This window comes from Chiloscyllium plagiosum, chromosome 3, assembly GCF_004010195.1.
Source record: "Chiloscyllium plagiosum isolate BGI_BamShark_2017 chromosome 3, ASM401019v2, whole genome shotgun sequence".
In the NCBI taxonomy this organism is placed as follows: domain Eukaryota; kingdom Metazoa; phylum Chordata; class Chondrichthyes; order Orectolobiformes; family Hemiscylliidae; genus Chiloscyllium; species Chiloscyllium plagiosum.
Genome location: NC_057712.1, coordinates 130,290,232 through 130,308,081, shown reverse-complemented (window position 1 = coordinate 130,308,081; position 17,850 = coordinate 130,290,232). Strand labels below are relative to the sequence as shown.

Below are 17,850 nucleotides of genomic sequence, written 5' to 3'. Positions count from 1 at the left end.
AAGGGGGTTAATACAGCGATTTTTCCAAACAACTGGGACTTTCCCTGACTCCAGTGACGTTTGCAAGATCACAACCAATGCCTCTATTTCCTCAGCCACCTTCCTCAGAACTCTAGGATGTAGCCCATTGGGGCCAGAAGATTTATTAATTTTTAGACCTTTTGGCTTATCTAGCAATTTCACTTTTGTAGTAGCTACCTTACTCAACTTTGCCCTCTGACACTCCTTAATTGTTGGGATATTACTCCTGTTTTCCACTGTGAAGACTGACACAAAGTATTTATCAACTTCTTCAGCCATTTCCTTAACTCCCAGCACTAGCCTTCCCCCTGCATCAATTTGGAGCAGCTCAGTGTCTGCTTTTGCCTCTCATTTGTTTCTTATGTATTGAAAGAAACTTTTACTATCAGTAAAATGGCAGTTCGGTATATGGCATACGGGTTAGCACTGCTGCCTCTCAGGGCCAGGGATCTGGATCGATTCCATGCTCGGGCAATTCTGTGTGGAGTTTGCATGTTCTCTGCGTGTCTGCATGGGTTTCCTTTCTCAGTCCAAAGATGTGCAGATTAGCTAGATTAGCGATGGGAAATGCAGGGTTACAGGGATAGACTATAAAGGTGAGCCTGCATCCACACTGCAGGGATTCTATAATTCTGTCTTGGAGAGATCCATTCTTAAGTGCTTTGCTGTTTTACCATTTTCTTTTCCTATTAATTTCTTCATTCTCTAAAGCAAGTTACTGTTGCTAAACCTGAAGATCCAGTACCTTTGTCTAAACCATCCTCCTCTGAGCAATCAAAGACAGTGAGTATCAGCAGCAGAGTACTGAATTGTTAACATAGATATGTGCACTTTATGAAGCAAACTAATGAGGAACTTGTGTTTCTTTGGCGTGAGCCTTGATCAACATGCATTTGGAGTAATTACTTCTTTGTTTTAGCCAGTTTTAAAGTTTGGCATAAAAATTATTAAATTTAATTTTTGTAAATGTGCTATTCAGAGTCATAGATGTACAGCATGGAAACAGATCCTTCGGTCCAATTCATCAATGCTAACCAGATATCCCAACCCAATCTAGTCCCACCTGCCAGCACCCGGCCCATATCTCTCCAAACCCTTCCTATTCATATACCCATCCAAATGCCTTTAAAATGTTGCAACTGAACTAGCCTCCACCAGTTCCTCTGGCAGCCCATTCCCCCCACACACACCCTCTGCATGAAAACGTTGCCCCTTAGGTCTCTTTGATATCTTTCCCCCCTCACCCTAAACCTACGCTCTCTAGTTCTGGTCTCCCCCATCCCAGAGAAAAGACCATGCCCCTCATGATTTTATAAACCTCTTTGTAATCAGAGGTAACCTTCTTCACTGTCCACAACACCTCCAATTCTGGTGTCATCTGCAAACTTACTAACTATACCTCTTATGCTCACATTCAAATCATTTACATAAATGATGAAAAGTAATGGACCCAGCACCGATCCTTGTGGCATTCCACTGGTCACAGGCCTCCAGTCTGAGAAACAACTCTCCACCACCACCTTCTGTCTTCTACCTTCGAGCCAGTTCAAATGCCTAGTTCCCCCTGTATTCCATGAGATCTAATCTTGCTAACCAGTCTCCAGTGGGGACCCTTGTTGAGTGCCTTATTGAAGTCCATATAAGTCACATCCAGCGCTCTGCTCTCATCAATCCTGTTTGTTACTACTTCAAAAATCTCAATCAAGTTTGTGAGACATGATTTCCCACGCACAAAGCCATCTATGTGACTAATCTTCAGTTTTTCTCCCTTCCTATAACTGCCATTCATCACACCCCCTTGCTCTTGTAAATTCCTCATTGCCTCTCTAACTGTGTCTCTCCAACCAATCCATTCGATCTGATAGGATTTGCAACCAATGGCATTTATTGCAGATGTAATCCTCAGAAACACTAAAATCTCCTAAAATTCCCACATCTGACAAGAGGAGCATATCACTCTACTAAGGGCCATTTTTGCTTCTTCCATTCTGCAGTCCCAGAAAATAGCACCGTCTTACTGCTCCAGGCTAACTTAATACTTATGGATTATATTTTTAAAATTTAATCAGGATCCCAATAAAAACATATGGTCAAGAAGGAACCCACTCTACTCATTAATGAAGATTTACAGCCAGGCTATACTTAAAACTATTTCCATATCTGTTTCTGTGTTGTGACCTCTCCCAAACAGGTTCCTTCAAGATCAGTTGCGAATTTCACTATTTAAGTTTTCCTAAACACACTCTGATGTCCAGTGATACATGAGTTCAACAGCAAAGGCAGTAACTGCACAGATTCATTGCTGTCAGTTAGCAGTGTGGGTTTCTTTCTCTGTCTCCCTTTTAAAAGTGCTGCTGTTTTGACTTTTTTCTCTCTAAAGTTCCAAAACAATTGCAACAGTATATAAAAGTAATTCCTGCTCCTGGAATTCGAGGAAATCACTTCAAAGGAACAGCTTGTTAAAGCCAGAAATTTTTCCCGTCCTCCATCTTGGAGTACTCAGAATCCTCCAGGCTTATTGTTCACAACTCCTGTCATATGGATTGTGTTGGGTGGCCTCTGAAAGCTTCTATGTAGCTGCTTCTTGGCTATGACTCGATTAAAATCTTGTGCAGGTCATTTGCTTGGATGTCCTTGTGCTCTCTAAAGTTAATTAATATATAGATTTCAATGTTGTGTGCACGTTTTCCACAAGCTACATGACCATGCAGCTTCCAGAGCACATGATAGTGATAAGAGCCTGTGGTTGAAGGAATTAGTAATCTTTTCTTCTCTCTCCTCTCCCACCACCCAAAACGACAGGCAAATGCTACTGCTGTTCAGGCAACACCATCTTTTCCTGGAACACCTATTATGAATTCACCAATGGGTCGAATACCTGTCCTTGGACCTCGACCTGGACTACCACCATCATCCAGAGGCCCATATGGACCAGTCCCACTCGCGCCAACCCATTTAGGTAGGAGTAATGTATTTGAAACACCACCTGTTGTGGTTTAAATTGAGGATCTTTTTAACTTCCCTTTTGTTACCTTTTGCCTATCTGACTCCTGCTTTTTCTTGTTTTGCAGTGCGTGTTCCTGCTCTCAGAGACTACCCTCCAGGCCCGTTCCTCCCTCCAGGCCCATTTCCTCCACCAGGTCACAGACCTTTTCTTCCTGGGCCTTTGCTGCCGCCACCACCACCACCTCATGCTCTGAGAGACTTCCCACCTGGTGCCAGGGAATATCCCCATGGACCAAGGAGCCTTCCTCCTGGTCCAACACCGCCCCCTGGCAGCAGAGAATATCCACCTGAACCAGACAACCGCTCATGATTTTATATAAGCATTGAGGCCAGGCTTTCAACTTGACTGATCGCTCATCGCAGGCAGTTGTACTCTGTAATATGTCAAAAGTATTCCATTGCCATTGTAAGGAATAATGTCACTAGCAATGATCTGATTAGGACATGTTTAAAAGATAATTTCTGAAGAATGCCATCTTTCCACATTAGTGGTTGTCATCCTTGGGTGACCGGGTCAAATGTAGTCAGTGATGTATAATTCTTCAGCTTGGTAACTCTTGGGAGTTCCAGTTTTGGAAAATACAAATTTTGTGGAGAATGTCAAAAAAGAACTGCTGGTTACAGACTTAAACTTCATGAATTCTGTTTGTTGCAATGTAGCCACTCTGCCAATCAAAGGAATTAATTGTGCAATATTAGGGTGCCTGTGTCTCATGTAGTGGTATAAATCTTCTGCTAATCTGTGACCAGTGTTTTGAGGCCTTTATTTTAAAATGGTTGGGGGGATTTTTTTTCCTGTGGAAATATCAACTGATCAGAGAGCTGCCTGATTGATGTAGTCATGGCAATGCATTTGTAATTCATATTTCACAATCATCCCTTTGTCTCAGCCAGTCCCTGATTTCTATTAAGGAAAAGCAAACAGGAATATGGTATATAATTAAGGCCAGATGTAACTTATTTTACTATTGAGAAAATTTATTAATAAAGATTAAAATTACTGGGTTGTTAATGAACATTCCTCAGTACTATTCTTGCCCCATTCTCTTTATTACATGTAAGTCACTGTTGGTAAGGGCTACTGCATATACAGGTTAGCACAATGAGTCAAAGGAGTTATTTCCCTCTTTCTATACATGATAAATTTCACAAATTGTTGGGAGACAATGCTGAACACTGCTACATGCAGATGTAGTGCAATGATAAGAATATTGTTTGACCAAACACACCACTGGTACTTCAGATACATTTCTAGCATAAGCACTGGAGTGACTTTTGATCCAAACAGCAAGAAGGGTCTACTGAAAGTACCACTACATAACATTCATCATTCACTTGTACGTCAAAATAAGATACTTCATTTGTGGACTTGATTGTTCCCTTTCTCACTTTGTGTAATCATTAACAGAAAGCTGCTGCCTTAAAGCAGCATAGCAAAGGTAGCCAAAAAGATTTCAGCAGTTCTAACAATTTAAATAAGTTAACACATGCTGTATTAGCTACCACAGGTAGTGTAGGCATTTTTTCATACTTCAGCACACTGATTAATCCTGGAATGTTGGCAGAATTACCATTTAGTTTATAGAAATGATATAAAAATGACATCAGCTTGAAATATTTTCCTGAATTGCAGCAGCTTGGACTTTAGATGTCTTCATGGAACAGTTAACAATGATGCAGTGTTTTTATTGCAAGTACTGTTTCCTAAATGTGCTACACAGTGCTAGTTCTGTTGTATACATACACATTTACCACAATATTTGTTCATGTACTACAGCACAATCACTCCTTGTGCAATGTTTGATGGAGGTGAAGATACAGTGGTTTCTTGGTCAGCAAATGCAACTTTTTTCTCTTGAAGTCTGTTGGCTTTTTGTATCTAAACACAAATAAGAAATAGTAAGAAATCTTTAATATCTCTGTAGTGATGTCAGACTGGGGAAAGTGGTAGAGACAGAATGCAAATTGTTACATTATCAATAATCACAGAAGAAACATGACCAAAAGCTTGACCAAAGCAGCTAAGCTTTAAACGACCTCTTAGAGGAAAGAGTGTGGGGAAGAAAATCAGAATTTAGGGCCAAGACCATAAAGAACAGGCACCAATGCAAGAAAATTAGAAAATCACATTCTCCAAGAGATTTGGAAAAGCAGAGATCTCTCAGGGAGCCTGCAACAGTGAAAGGAACTGAAAAACTGATTAAAACTGAAGCAGTAAGATTGAGTAGAGGAAAAAATTTGGATTTTAATGTGGAGCAACTTTTGCTTAAGCCTAATTTTGGAAATACTTTGCCTTAACCTCTTTGCTTCTTTAAAGCACTGTAAAACTTGCCTCTTTTAGCAACTATTTGATCATCTGACCAAACATCTCCTATGGCATCATTTTGTTGATAAAGTACTGTAAAATGCCTTTGCATCTTTCATCGCATATCAAATGTTTTTAGTGTTGTGGGTGAAACTGGTGTTAGATGACTAAGTTAGTCAGGATGCAAGATGGTCACTAATACTATACAAGGCACTAGTCACACCACAGGTGGAATACTGAACAGTTTTGGGCCTTTTATCTAAAGCAAGATATTCTGGCATTGGAGGCAGTCCAAAATAGCTTTACTCAGCTAATCCTAGGTATGGAGCAATTGTCTCATGAGGAGCAGTCAAATAGATAGGGCGTGTACTTGGTGAAACAAGATTCTTCAGGGACCTGACAGGGTAGATGTGGAAGCATTGTTTCCCCTGTGAGTGTCTAGGACCATAGGGCATAATCTCTCCATAGAGGACAGCTGAGGATATAATATCCATCTCAGCCTTGGATAATCGGCCAGGAATACAAGGGCTATGGGAAAAAAGGAAGGAAAGTGGAGTTTGGGATTATCAGATCTGCCATGATCTCTAAATGGTAAAACAGACACGGAGCTGAATTGCATACTTGTTACGTCCAGGGTTTTTTTTGGGAAGCTGGCCAACAGAACATTGGAAGTGCTAAATTGAGAGTGGATATGAGGATCTCAGCAGTAAATAATTAGTAGTTTGAAGTCAAGTGATGTGTGCAGTTCAGGTCACCACGCAACAGGCGGCTTTGGAGAGCGTTTAAAAAATGGTGTACCATAACAATGCCTGGTGTGGAGTTTTATTATATATAAGGACCGTCTGGACAAACTTGGATTGTTTTCACGACAGCATCAAAAGACTGAGGGGATGACTTATAGGAGCATATAAAATGGAGAGTCAATCTTTTTCCCAGGGTGGAAAAGGATTTAAGGTGAAAAGGGGGAAAATTTAAAAGGAGATGTTTTAAACAAGACAAGTTTTTTAAACAGAGGGTGGTAAGGTGTCTGGAATGTGTTGGCACGGGAGCTGGTGGAAGCTGAGATGATAGCCACGCTTGAAGCATTTAGATAGATACATGAACAGGCAGAGGATAGAGGGACATGCACCTTGTGCAGGTAGATAAGTTTAGAATGGCCTCAGTGTCAGCACAGACATGGTGGGCCAAAAGGTCCTTTTCCTGTTCTATCTTTTGTGTTAGAAAGTGAAAGTAGGGACGTTGATGTTGTAGATGTGTGGTTAGAATCTGATATCCTGAAAAATTCAAGGTAACAGATACAAGTTTGTAGTCAGAACCAAAGACACAAACTTCAGTCTTCAGCTGGCTGACTTTTTTCTTTTTTCATAAATGCAATGCGATGAGTGAGACAAAATCCTAAACAGATCCTTTGGGTTAGTATTCACCAAAGGCGGCACGGTGGCACAGTGGTTAGCACTGCTGCCTCACAGTGCCAGAGACCCGGTTCAATTCCCGCCTCAGGCGACTGACTGTGTGGAGTTTGCACGTTCTCCCCGTGTCTGCGTGGGTTTCCTCCGGGTGCTCCGGTTTCCTCCCACAGTCCAAAGATGTGCAGAGTCAGGTGAATTGGCCATAATAAATTGCCTGTAATGTTAGGTCAGGGGTATGGGTGGGTTGTGCTTCGGCGGATCGGTGTGGACTTGTTGGGCCGAAGGGCCTGTTTCCACACTGTAATGTAATCTAATCTAAAAAAGAAAGGAATTAGTGGAGGATGATCAATGAAGTGTCAAATTTCATATGTTGCTACTAAAAAGGAAGAGCTGTGTGTCTTAAAAAGGATTAAGATAGGTAAATCTCTGGGTCCTGATATGATTTAGTCCAGAATATTGAGTGAGGCAAGAGAATAAATTGCTGGAGCATAGCCAATGATGTTCTATTGTTTAATGGTAACTGACATTCCAGGAAAAGATTCTCAGGGATAAGATCTATACACATTAAGGAAATTGACTTATTAGTAATAGAGAACTGGAAAACTACTAATGTCACTCCCTCATTTAAGAAGGAAGTGATGGGAAATTGCAGGCAAGTTTGCCTGACCTCAGTCGTTAAGATTTTGGAGTTGACTGAACGACAAAGTTCTGAATACTTGGAAGTACATGGTAAAACAGGGCAAAGTCACTACGGGGAGGTCAGACCTGACAAATCTGTTAGAATTAGGAGGTAACAAGTAGGTTAGAGAAAGGAGAGCCTATGGATGGTTATCAACTCGGATTTCCAGAAGACTGCTGAGTAAGAGAAGAGCCCTAAATGTTAGGAGCAAGGATAGAAGATTGACAGTCGGCAGAAAGCAAGTAGTGGGGATAAAAGGGTTCTTCTCAGGATCACAGCCAGTGGAAAGCAGTGTTCAGTGTTAGGATCACAACTTTACACATTAATGAGCTAGATAAAGAAACTGATTGGGTTTGCAAACAATACAAAGATAGGAGAAGTGACAGTATAAGGAAGTGGGGAGGCTGCAGAAGGGTTTCGATGGGTTAGGAGAATGGGCAAAAAAGTGGCAAATGGAATGCAATGTGGGAAAGTGAGAGGTCATGTACCTTGGTAGGAAGGATAGAGGCATAGAGTTTTAAAATGGTGAGGGGAGATCTAATTGAAACTTAGAAAATACTGAAAAGCCTGGATGCAGTGGATGTTGGGATGAAGTTTCCCTTCGGGGAGACAAGGCACCAGGCCAAAGCCTTAGAGTAAAGGGAAGACTCTCTCTGGCTGAAGAGTAGTGAATCTATGGAATTCATTGCCACAGAAGGCTGTGGAGGCAAGGTCGGTGAGTATATTTAAGACAGATTCCTGATCGATCCCTTTAACAAAGGTTACAGGAAGAAAGCAGAAGTGAGGTTGAAAAACTTATTAGCCATGATTGAATGGTGGAGCAGACCCAATATGCTGAATGGCTTTATTTCTGCTCCTAATGTTTTATGACAGGCAGCATAGTTTTGTGCAAGGGGAGGTCATGCCTCACTAACTTGATTGTGTTTTTAGAGGAGGTGATTATGACTGAAAGAAAAGCAGTTGATATTAGTAAGTTTTGAGAAGATTTGTAGCTCAGGTTGAAGTTTTGGATGTAGGTTTGCTCGTTGAGCTGCAAGGTTAATTTCCAGACGTTTCATTACCCAACCAGGTAACCTCTTCAGTGGACCTCAGGCGAAGCATTGCTAAAAATTCCTGCTTTCTGTTTATATGTTTGGGTTGGTGATGTCATTTCCTGTGAAGTCACTTCCTTTTCTCGGTGGTAGATGGGGTCTAACCCGATGTGTTTGTTGATAGAGTTGCGGTCGGAATGCCATGCTTCAAGGAATTCTCGTAATTGTCTTTGTTTGGTTTGTCCTAGGATGGATGTGTTGTCTCAGACGAAGTGGTGTCCTTTCTCATCTGTATATGAGGATACTAGTGAGAGAGGGTCATGTCTTTGTGGCTGGTTGGTGTTCATGTATCCTGGTGGCTAGTTTTCTGCATGTTTGTTACAGTCCTTGCAAGGTATTTTGTAATTGACATGAGTTTTGCTTGTTGTCTGTATAGGGTATTTCAAGTTCATTAGCTGCTGTTTTAGTGAGTTGGTGCGTTTGTGGGCTGCTATGATGCCAAGGGTCTGAGTATTGACTAAAGAAATTGAGGGGTTGGTTAAGAAAAAGAAGGAAACATATTTAAGGAATAGACAGGATAGATCGAGTGAATCCTTAAAAGAGTATAAAGGCAGTAGGAGTATACTGAAGGAGGAAATCAGGAGGGCAAAAAGGGGACATGAAATAGCTTTGGCAAACAGAGTTAAGGAGAATCCAAAGGGTCTTTACAAATACATTAAAAACAAAAGGATAATTAGGGACAGAATAGGGCCCCTCAAAGATCAGCAAGGTGGCCTTTGTGTGGAGCCACAGAAAATGGGGGAGATACTAAACGGATATGGAAGATATAGAAAGTAGCGAAATAGATGGTGACACCTTGCAAAATGTCCATATTACAGAGGAGGAAGTGCTGGATGTCTTGAAACGCATAAATGTGGAGAAATCCCCAGGACCTGATCAGGTATACCCTAGAACTCTGTGGAAAGCTAGAGAAGTGATTGCTGGGCCTCTTGCTGAAATATTTGTATCATCGCTAGTCACAGGTGAGGTGCCAGAGGAATGGAGGTTGGCTAACGTGGTGCCACTGTTTAAGGGTGGTAAGGACAAGCCAGGGAACTATAGACCAGTGAGCCTGACATCTGTGGTGGGCAAGTTGTTGGAGGGAATCCTGAGGGACAGGATGTACATGTATTTGGAAAGGCAAGGACTGATTTGAGATAGTCAACATGGCTTTGTGCGTGGGAAATCATGTCTCACAAACTTGATTGAGTTTTTTGAGGAAGTAACAAAAAAGGATTGATGAGGGCAGAGCGTTGGATGTGATCTATATGGACTTCAGTAAGGTGTTCGACAAGGTTCCCCATGGGAGACTGGATAGCAAGTTTGGATCTCATGGAATACAAGAAGGACTAGCCATTTGGATACAGAACTGGCTCAAAGGTAGAAGACAGAGGGTGGTGGTGGAGGGTTGTTTTTCAGACTGGAGGCCTGTGACCAGTGGAGTGCCACAAGGATCGGTGCTGGGTCCTCTACTTTTTGTCATTTACATAAATGATTTGGATGCGAGCATAAAAGGTACAGTTAGTAGGTTTGCAGATGACACCAAAATTGGAGGTGTAGTGGATAGCGAAGGAGGTTACCTCCGATTACAACAGGGTCCTGACCAGATGGGCCAATGGGCCGAGAAGTGGCAGATAGAGTTTAATTCAGATAAATGTGAGGTGCTGCATTTGGGAAAGCAAATCTTAGCAGGACTTATACACTTAATGGTAAGGTCCCAGGGAGTGTTGCTGAACAAAGAGACCTTGGAGTGCAGGTTCATAGCTCCTTGAAAGTAGAGTCACAGGTAGATAGGATAGTGAAGGTGGTGTTTGGTATGCTTTCCTTTATTGGTCAGAGTATCGAGTACAGGAGTTGGGACATCATGTTGCGGCTGTACCAGACATTGGTTAGGCCACTGTTGGAATATTGCGTGCAATTCTGGTCTTCCTATTGGAAAGATGATGTGAAACTTGAAAGGGTTCAGAAAAGATTTCCAAGGATGTTGCCAGGGTTGGAGGATTTGAGCTATAGGGAGACACTGAACAAGCTGGGACTATTCTCCCTGGAGCGTCGGAGGCTGAGGGGTGACCTGATAGAGGTTTACAAAATAGACAAGGTCCTTTCCCTTGGGTGGGGGAGTCCAGAAGGCATTTGGTATGCTTTCTTTTATTGGCCAGAGTATGGAGTACAGGAGTAGAGGGCATAGGTTTAGGGTGAGAGGAGAAAGATATAAAAGGGGCAACTTTTTCATGCAGAGGGAGTTAAGTGTATGGAATGAGCTGCCAGAGGAATTGGAGGCGAGTACAATAGCAACATTTAAAAGGCATTTGGATTGGTATATGAATAGGAAGGGTTTGGCGGGTGGCAGGTGGGACTAGATTGGGTTGGGATATGTGGTTTGCGTGGACGGATTGGACCGAAGGGTCTGTTTCCGTGCTGTACATCTCTGACTCTAGAAAGCAGGAATTTTTAGCATTGCTGCGCCTGAGGCCCACTGAAGATATTACCTAGTAGGGTAAATGAAACGTCTGGAAATGAACCTTGCAGCTCAGTGAGCAAACCTACATTTAGAGCAGTTGATATTGTCAACATGGACTTCAGTATCGCCTTTGACAAGGTCCTTCATTTCAGACTGGTATACAAGATAAAGTTACATGATATCAGGGTGAGCTAGCTTCGAGGACACAGTAGCGGTGGAAGGATGCTTTTCAGAATGGAGGATTGTGTCTGGTGGTGTTCCACAGGGATCGGTGCTGGTGCCTCGGCTGCTCATGGTCGATGCAAATAATTGAGAGGAAAATATAGCTGGTCCAATCAGTAAGTTTGCAGACAATACAAAGATTGGTGCAGTTGCTGATAGGAGGATTGTCAGAGGATACAGCAGGATAGATCAGTTAGAGGCATGAGCAGAAAAATGGCGATGGAGTTTAATCAGGACAAATGAGAGGTGATACATTTTGGAAGGTCAAGAACAGGTAGAAATAATACAATGAATGGCACAACCTTTAGCGGTCTTGATATGCAGAGGGATCTAGGTCCACAGATCACTGAAGGTGGCAGTGCAGGTAGATAAGGTAGTAAAAAAGGCCTATGGCAACCTTGCCTTCATTGTACTCAGTGCCCCTTCCAAAGATAGATCAGTTATGCTGCAGCTTTATAGAACTTCAGTTAGGCCACACTTGGAATGTCGTGTACAATTCTGATCACCACACTTACAGGATGCGGATGTTTTGGAGAGGGTACAGAAGAGGTTTACTAGAATGTTACCTAGTATGGGGGATTGTAGCTGTGAAAAAGACTGGGTGTGTTTTCCCTGCAACGCAAAAAGTCAAGGGGCAATCTAATAGAATTTCAGAAGGCTGTGAATGGCATGAATAGAGTGGAAAGTCTGAGGCTTTTTTCCAGGGTAGAGGGGACAATTACTAGGGGATACAGGTTTGGGTGTGAATGTTTGAGATGTGTAAGACAAATGTTCCACATAAAATGGTGGTGACTGCCTGGAACGTGCTGCCAGAGGTGGTCGTGGAATCAGCCAATATCAGCATTCAAGAAATACCTGGACAAATACATGAATAGGATGGGAAGTTTTAGTATGGAAGGGCAAAATGTGCTGGCATGTGCTTGGAGGGCTGAAGGACCTGCTCCTGGGCTGTATTGTTCTTTGTACATAGTGCAGTGCTCCAAGGAGATGGTACTGATCGTGAGAGAACTGGTGTTAAAATTGGCACAAATGTGGAACCACTATTTTCAGAAGGTACCAATGAGGAAGTAGCATATGGCTGAAAAATACAAGAGAACCAGAATACTTTTGGGGCGGATAGGTAATTCTGTGGCTATAATAGTTCCATCTACCTGGACAATAGAGGAGGAGGATATCTTCAGCCTTCAACAGCTGACTATATGTTGAAAAAGCAATGCTTTTATCTATCACAAAGACTGATTTGTAATTTTAACAAGGATCTGATCTGTTCATAGTCCTGAAATGAAAGTTGATTGGAAGGATACAAAGATGGGCATTGATTAGGAAAGCAACATGGTTAAGGACTTGAAAGGGAGGCTCCAAACAGGGTACAGGTGTTTGATGTGGGAAGAAATAGGTACCTAAGGAAGGTCAATTACTAAAGGACATGTTTAAGATAACTGGTAAACCAGAAAGATTTCTGGAGTGAAAAAAGCATTTTATTTTACTTCACAGATTGCTAACTGGAATGCACCTACTTCAACTAAGGTAGCAGTAGATTTGGTACTAACTTTCAAAATTGAATATATACTCAAAAAGAAGTAATTTATAGGACTATAGGGAGTGACACCAATTGGAACGGTCTTTGAAAGTGCTGGCACAGAGTGGAATGAATGGTCTTGTGCCATTTAGTTCGGATTTCTTTTTAAAAAATGCACAAGTGTACCCTCGTGACATCAGTGTTGTAATTAGACTGGCTCATGTTAAGTGGGCATTACTACAGTTCTATAATTCCTATTTAAAAAAAACTGGAATACAAAGTTTAATCCAAGTTTTTCAGACAAAAAAGCTTGCCCTCAAAGTACCAAATGCTCTATGCTAAATGTGAATTGTGAGATTCTACATTGAAGTTGCTATGGAACTGAACTTTACAGGTAAAAAATAAGGGTGTTAACCAACAATTTGCATCCATTACATAGTAAATAAAGCATGATCAAAATTTGTCACTGAGCCAGTTGAGAACAAGCATGATCAAAGATCAGTGAGGAAGTAGCTTTTAGATCGTTTCCAAAAAGGGAGGTAGAGGGATGAACAGGTTGCAGGAGGGAATACCATGGTCTGGACAGCTGAAATCCACCAATGATTAAGCAATTAAAATGAAGGATGTGCAGCAGCTGCATTCATTTTTCAGGGCTAGTTCAAGTTGGGAGGCTGGCCAATATAATACAGTTATAGAGAGCAACATCACAGAGAAAGGCCAGTCAGTCTGTTGTATCTGTGCCAGTCAAAAGCAGCAACCTAACTATTCTCAACCAATTTTTCATCGTTTGGCCCACAGCCTTGCATCACAACTGCACTTCTAAATACGCATTAAATATTGGGGATTTCTGTCTCGACCACCCACTGGGTGGAAAAGCTTTTCATCACATCTCTTTAACCTTCTACTCCTTGCCTTCCATTTACACCCCTCGTCTTGGATCCCTCTATCAAGGGGAAAAGTTTCTTCCTGTCTGTCCTGTTTATACCCTTCAATTATTTCATACATCTCAATTATGTCGCCTCTTAATCTTCTCTGTTTGGAGTAAAACAACCCCAGTCTCTCTCCATAACTAAAACTCTCCAGCTTGGTAAATCTCTGCACCTTCTTCAATGCTATCACATCCCGACTAGAATGTGGATTCCAGAACTGTACACAATACTCTAGATTTTGTATCACTCAAACAAAAACTCCCTTAAACTCAATGTCTTGGCTAATAAACATGATTTGGAGATGTCGGTGTTGGACTGGGGTGTACAAAGTTAAAAATCACACAACACCAGGTTATAGTCCAACAGGTTTAATTGGAAGCACTAGCTTTTGGAGCGCCACTCCTGCATCAGATGATAGTGGAGGATGCAATTGTAAGGCACAGAATTTATAGCAAAAGTTTACAGTGTGATGTAACTGAAATTATACATTGAAAAATACCTTGATTGTTGAGTCTTTCATCTGTTCGAATACCATGATAGTTTCACTTCTTTCATGTGTAAATCACAAAACCTTTTTTTTAAAAACATGTTGCATTCTCAGTTTAACTAACAAATGGTGTTAGCTAGACAACATGTTGAAGGTGTTGGCCCCCTGTGTTTTCGATCTATGCCATGATGTTTAGATTGATTCTAATCTAAAAAGTGAGATAATGGAGTTTTACATGAATTCATGCAGTTTTTGAGCAAAGTACAATGTGACTCTGCAAGTACAAATTCACCCCACAAGATGTGTGCGCGCACATGTGGGTCTGTGCCTGGGTTGGAGGTTGAGAGTATGAGAGAGTGTATATGTGTGTCTAGTTAGAGTGTAGAGTAGAGTGGTCTAAGTCTCTGAGAGGATGCATGAGAGAGTGTGTCTGTAAGGGTGTGTGCACATGTGTGTGTGTGTGTGTGTGTGCGCGCGCGTGTGCGCGTGCGTATAGTGCAATGGTGGTCGCCTGTAGTGTGACATGAACCCAAGGTCCCGGTTGAGGCCCTCCCTATGGGTATGGAACGTTGTTATCAGCCTCTGCTCGGCCACTTTTTGCTGCTGCCTGTACCGAAGTCCGCCTTGGAGGTCTGAGGTCGAATGTCCTGGACTACTGAAGTGTTCCCTCCCAGTTGGCTATGGCAATGGATGAACGGGCACGGCACAACAGTCAACAGACAGGAGTGTTCCCTCCCAGTTGGGGAACACTTCAGTGGTGATGTTTAGATTAGAATCAATCTAAACATCATGGCACAGACAGAGAACACAGGGAACTAACACCTTCAAAATGTTGTCTAGCTAACACCAATTGTTACAGTTAAACTGAGAATGCAACGTTTTAAAAAAAAGGTTGTGTGATTTACACATGAAAGAAGTGAAACTATCATGGTATTCGAACAGATGAAAGATTCGACAATCAAGGTATTTTTCAATTAACTATAACCTGGTGTTTTTGATTTTTAACTTTGGCTAATAAAGGTAAGTATCCCATTTATCATGACTACTTTTTTCACCTGTCCTGATATTTTAAGGTACAAAATGGAGGTTATGAACTTACTCTGGATATCTTCCGATATTTAATTGTAAAAAGACAACAGAGAGAAATATAAAGTTTTTAAAAATGTTTCAATACTTACAGTTCTATAACTATGTGTCCAGCTTTTATTTCATCCATTTCCATAAAAGCAAAACATTTTGTGCTCGTAAATCTCTTTTTAGGTTTATAATGTTTGAATTCAAAGAAAATAGCAGCACCTGTAAAAGAAAAGCAAGGCATATGTCTCAGCCGAGGACAATGTCTTCGGATCTACATCTGATAAATATCACAGCAGCATGACTAAATGGAATAAGTATAAGCTCAATATTACATTACACCTCTTGAATGCTCCAGTGTTAAAAATATTGACTAGTTAAAAATGTGAGGCAGTGATAGAACACACAGACACGATTTGGACTTTGTTTCTTAACCCTGAATTTGAATCCAACCAGCCGAAGAACAAACTGCTGCAAAATTCTCATTTTTACCATGTCTGATGTGAAGATAAAGTAAACAGCAATTTGAGCTCCAAGATTCCTGGTCTACTCACATGCAGACATACATTTTCTTTTGTAAAATGTAGTACCTCTTACAAAAATTATTGTCTCATTCCAGATTACATTAGCAGGACTGAGACACATATTCCAATATGTTGTTGATTAGCCTTTTCTAATTCAAAAAGGATTGTGGGTAATCCAAGATGGAGGATGGGAAAAATTTCTGACTGTAACAGTCTGCTCCTTTGAGGTGTTGGAGGTGATTTCCTCGAATCCCAGGAACAGGAATTACTGTTTTATATGCTGTTGCAATTGTTTTTGAACTTTGGAGAAAAAAAAAGTCAAAACAACAGCACTTTTAAAAGGGAGACAGACAAACAAAGAGAGCAAGCACATGGTCGAGAAGGGAGAGAGAGAAAGAAACTCTCACTGCTAACTGACAGCAGAAAAATCTGCGCAGTTTCTGCCTTCCCCCTTCTCCCCCCCCCCCCCCCCTTCCAGTTCAAATCCTTCTGACAAAGGGTCAGTTGGACTCGAAATGTCAGCTCTTTTCTCTCCTTACAAATGCTGCCAGACTTGCTGAAATTTTCCAGCATTTTCTCTTTTGGTTTCAAATCCTTCTGAGCAGCTCTCGCAAATCTCCCTGCCAGTATATTAAGGGGGGGGGGGGGGGGGGGGATGGGACCCAGGGAGAGACTGAGGAAAGATTTCAATCTGAGACTGGTACAGTTGAGAAAAGAAGCGAGTCAAACAAACAGTCAGGAACAAAGCAGGACTGATTAAATAAACTGCATTTATTTCAATGCAAGGGGCCTAACAGGGAACGCAGATGAGCTCAGGGCATGGTTAGGTACATGGGACTGAGATATCATAGCAATTACAGAAATGTAGCCCAGGGATGGATAGGACTGGCAGCTTAATGATCCAGAATACAAATGCTATAGAGGAAGGTTAGAAAGGGAGGCAAGGTGAGGTGGTGCTGCTTTTGGTAAGGGATAGCATTATAGCTATACTTTGGGAGGATATTCCCGGAAATACATCCAGGGAAGTTATTTGGGTGGAATTGTGAAAGGGATGATCACCTTATTGGGATTGTATTATGACCTCCTAATAGCCAGCAGGAAATTGAGAAACAAAATTTGTAAGGAGATCTCAGCTATCTGTAAGAATAATGGGGTGGTTATGGTAGGGGATTTCAACTTTCCAAACATAGACTGAGACTGCCATAGTGTTAAGGGTTTAGATGGAGAGGAGTGTACAAGGAAATGTTCTGATTCAGCATGTACATGTACCTACGACAAAACGTGACCTACAGTTGGGAAATAAGGCAGGGCAGGTGACTGAGGGGTCAGTGGGGGGGGGGCACTTTGGGGCCAGTGACCATAATTCTATTAGATTTAAAATAATGATGGAAAAGGATAGACCAGATCTAAAAGTTGAAGTGCGAAATTGAAGGAAGGCTAATTTTGACTGTATTAGGCGAGAACTTTCAAAAGCTGATTGGGGACGGATGTTCACAAGTAAAAGGATGGTTGAAAAACGAGAAGCCTTCAGAAATGAGATAACATGAGTCCAGAGACAGCGTACTGGAGAACTTCGATTATCCGAACGAGATGGGCGGTCACTATTTCATTCAGATAATCGATGAGGCCATACTGGATTTGGTTCTGGGTAACGAACCAGGCCAGGTGTTAGAATTGGAGGTAGGTGAGCACTTTGGGGACAGTGACCACAATTCGGTGACTTTTACTCTCGTGATGGAGAGGGATAAGTGTGCACTTATCCCTCTCCATCACAGGGCAAGAGTTATAGCTGGGGGCAGGGAAATTATGAGGCGGTGAGGCACGACTTAGGATGCGTGGCTTGGAAAAGTAGGCTTCAAGGCAAGGGCGCAATTGATATGTGGAGCTTGTTCAAGGAGCAACTATTGAGTGTCCTTGATAAGTATGTATTTGTCAGGCAGGGAGGAAAGGGTCGTGTGAGGGAGCCGTGGTTTAATAAGGAATTGGAATCCCTTGTTAAATGGAAGAGGGCGCCTATGTAAAAGATGAGGCGTGAAGGTTCAATTGGGGCGATTGAGAGTTACAAGGTAGCCAGGAAGGATCTGAAGAGAGAGCTAAGAGCAGCAAGGAGGGGACATGAAAAGTCCTTAGTTGGTAGGATTAGG

General features: G+C 41.8%; 2 protein-coding genes across 4 annotated transcripts in view; one reads left to right on the top strand and one right to left on the bottom strand.

Annotated features, from left to right (window-relative positions):
* The window catches only part of mia3 (MIA SH3 domain ER export factor 3), a 104,643-nt gene extending 100,600 nt beyond the window's left edge, over positions 1-4,043 (top strand). Inside the window, exons 28-30 of one of the 2 annotated variants that reach the window (XM_043687326.1) lie at positions 733-804; positions 2,824-2,980; positions 3,093-4,043. In XM_043687326.1, coding sequence (XP_043543261.1) covers positions 733-804; positions 2,824-2,980; positions 3,093-3,337 — 474 coding nt within the window. In that variant the 3' untranslated portion in view covers positions 3,338-4,043. The remainder of the gene's footprint in view (positions 1-732; positions 805-2,823; positions 2,981-3,092) is intronic. The other variant, XM_043687327.1, reaches the window with a different exon arrangement.
* The window catches only part of aida (axin interactor, dorsalization associated), a 97,795-nt gene continuing 83,929 nt past the window's right edge, over positions 3,985-17,850 (bottom strand). For both annotated transcript variants that reach the window (XM_043687334.1, XM_043687335.1), the window contains 2 exons: positions 15,287-15,404; positions 3,985-4,906 (listed from right to left, as the gene is read on the bottom strand). In XM_043687334.1, the coding sequence (XP_043543269.1) occupies positions 4,810-4,906; positions 15,287-15,404 (215 nt within the window). In that variant the 3' untranslated portion in view covers positions 3,985-4,809. The remainder of the gene's footprint in view (positions 4,907-15,286; positions 15,405-17,850) is intronic.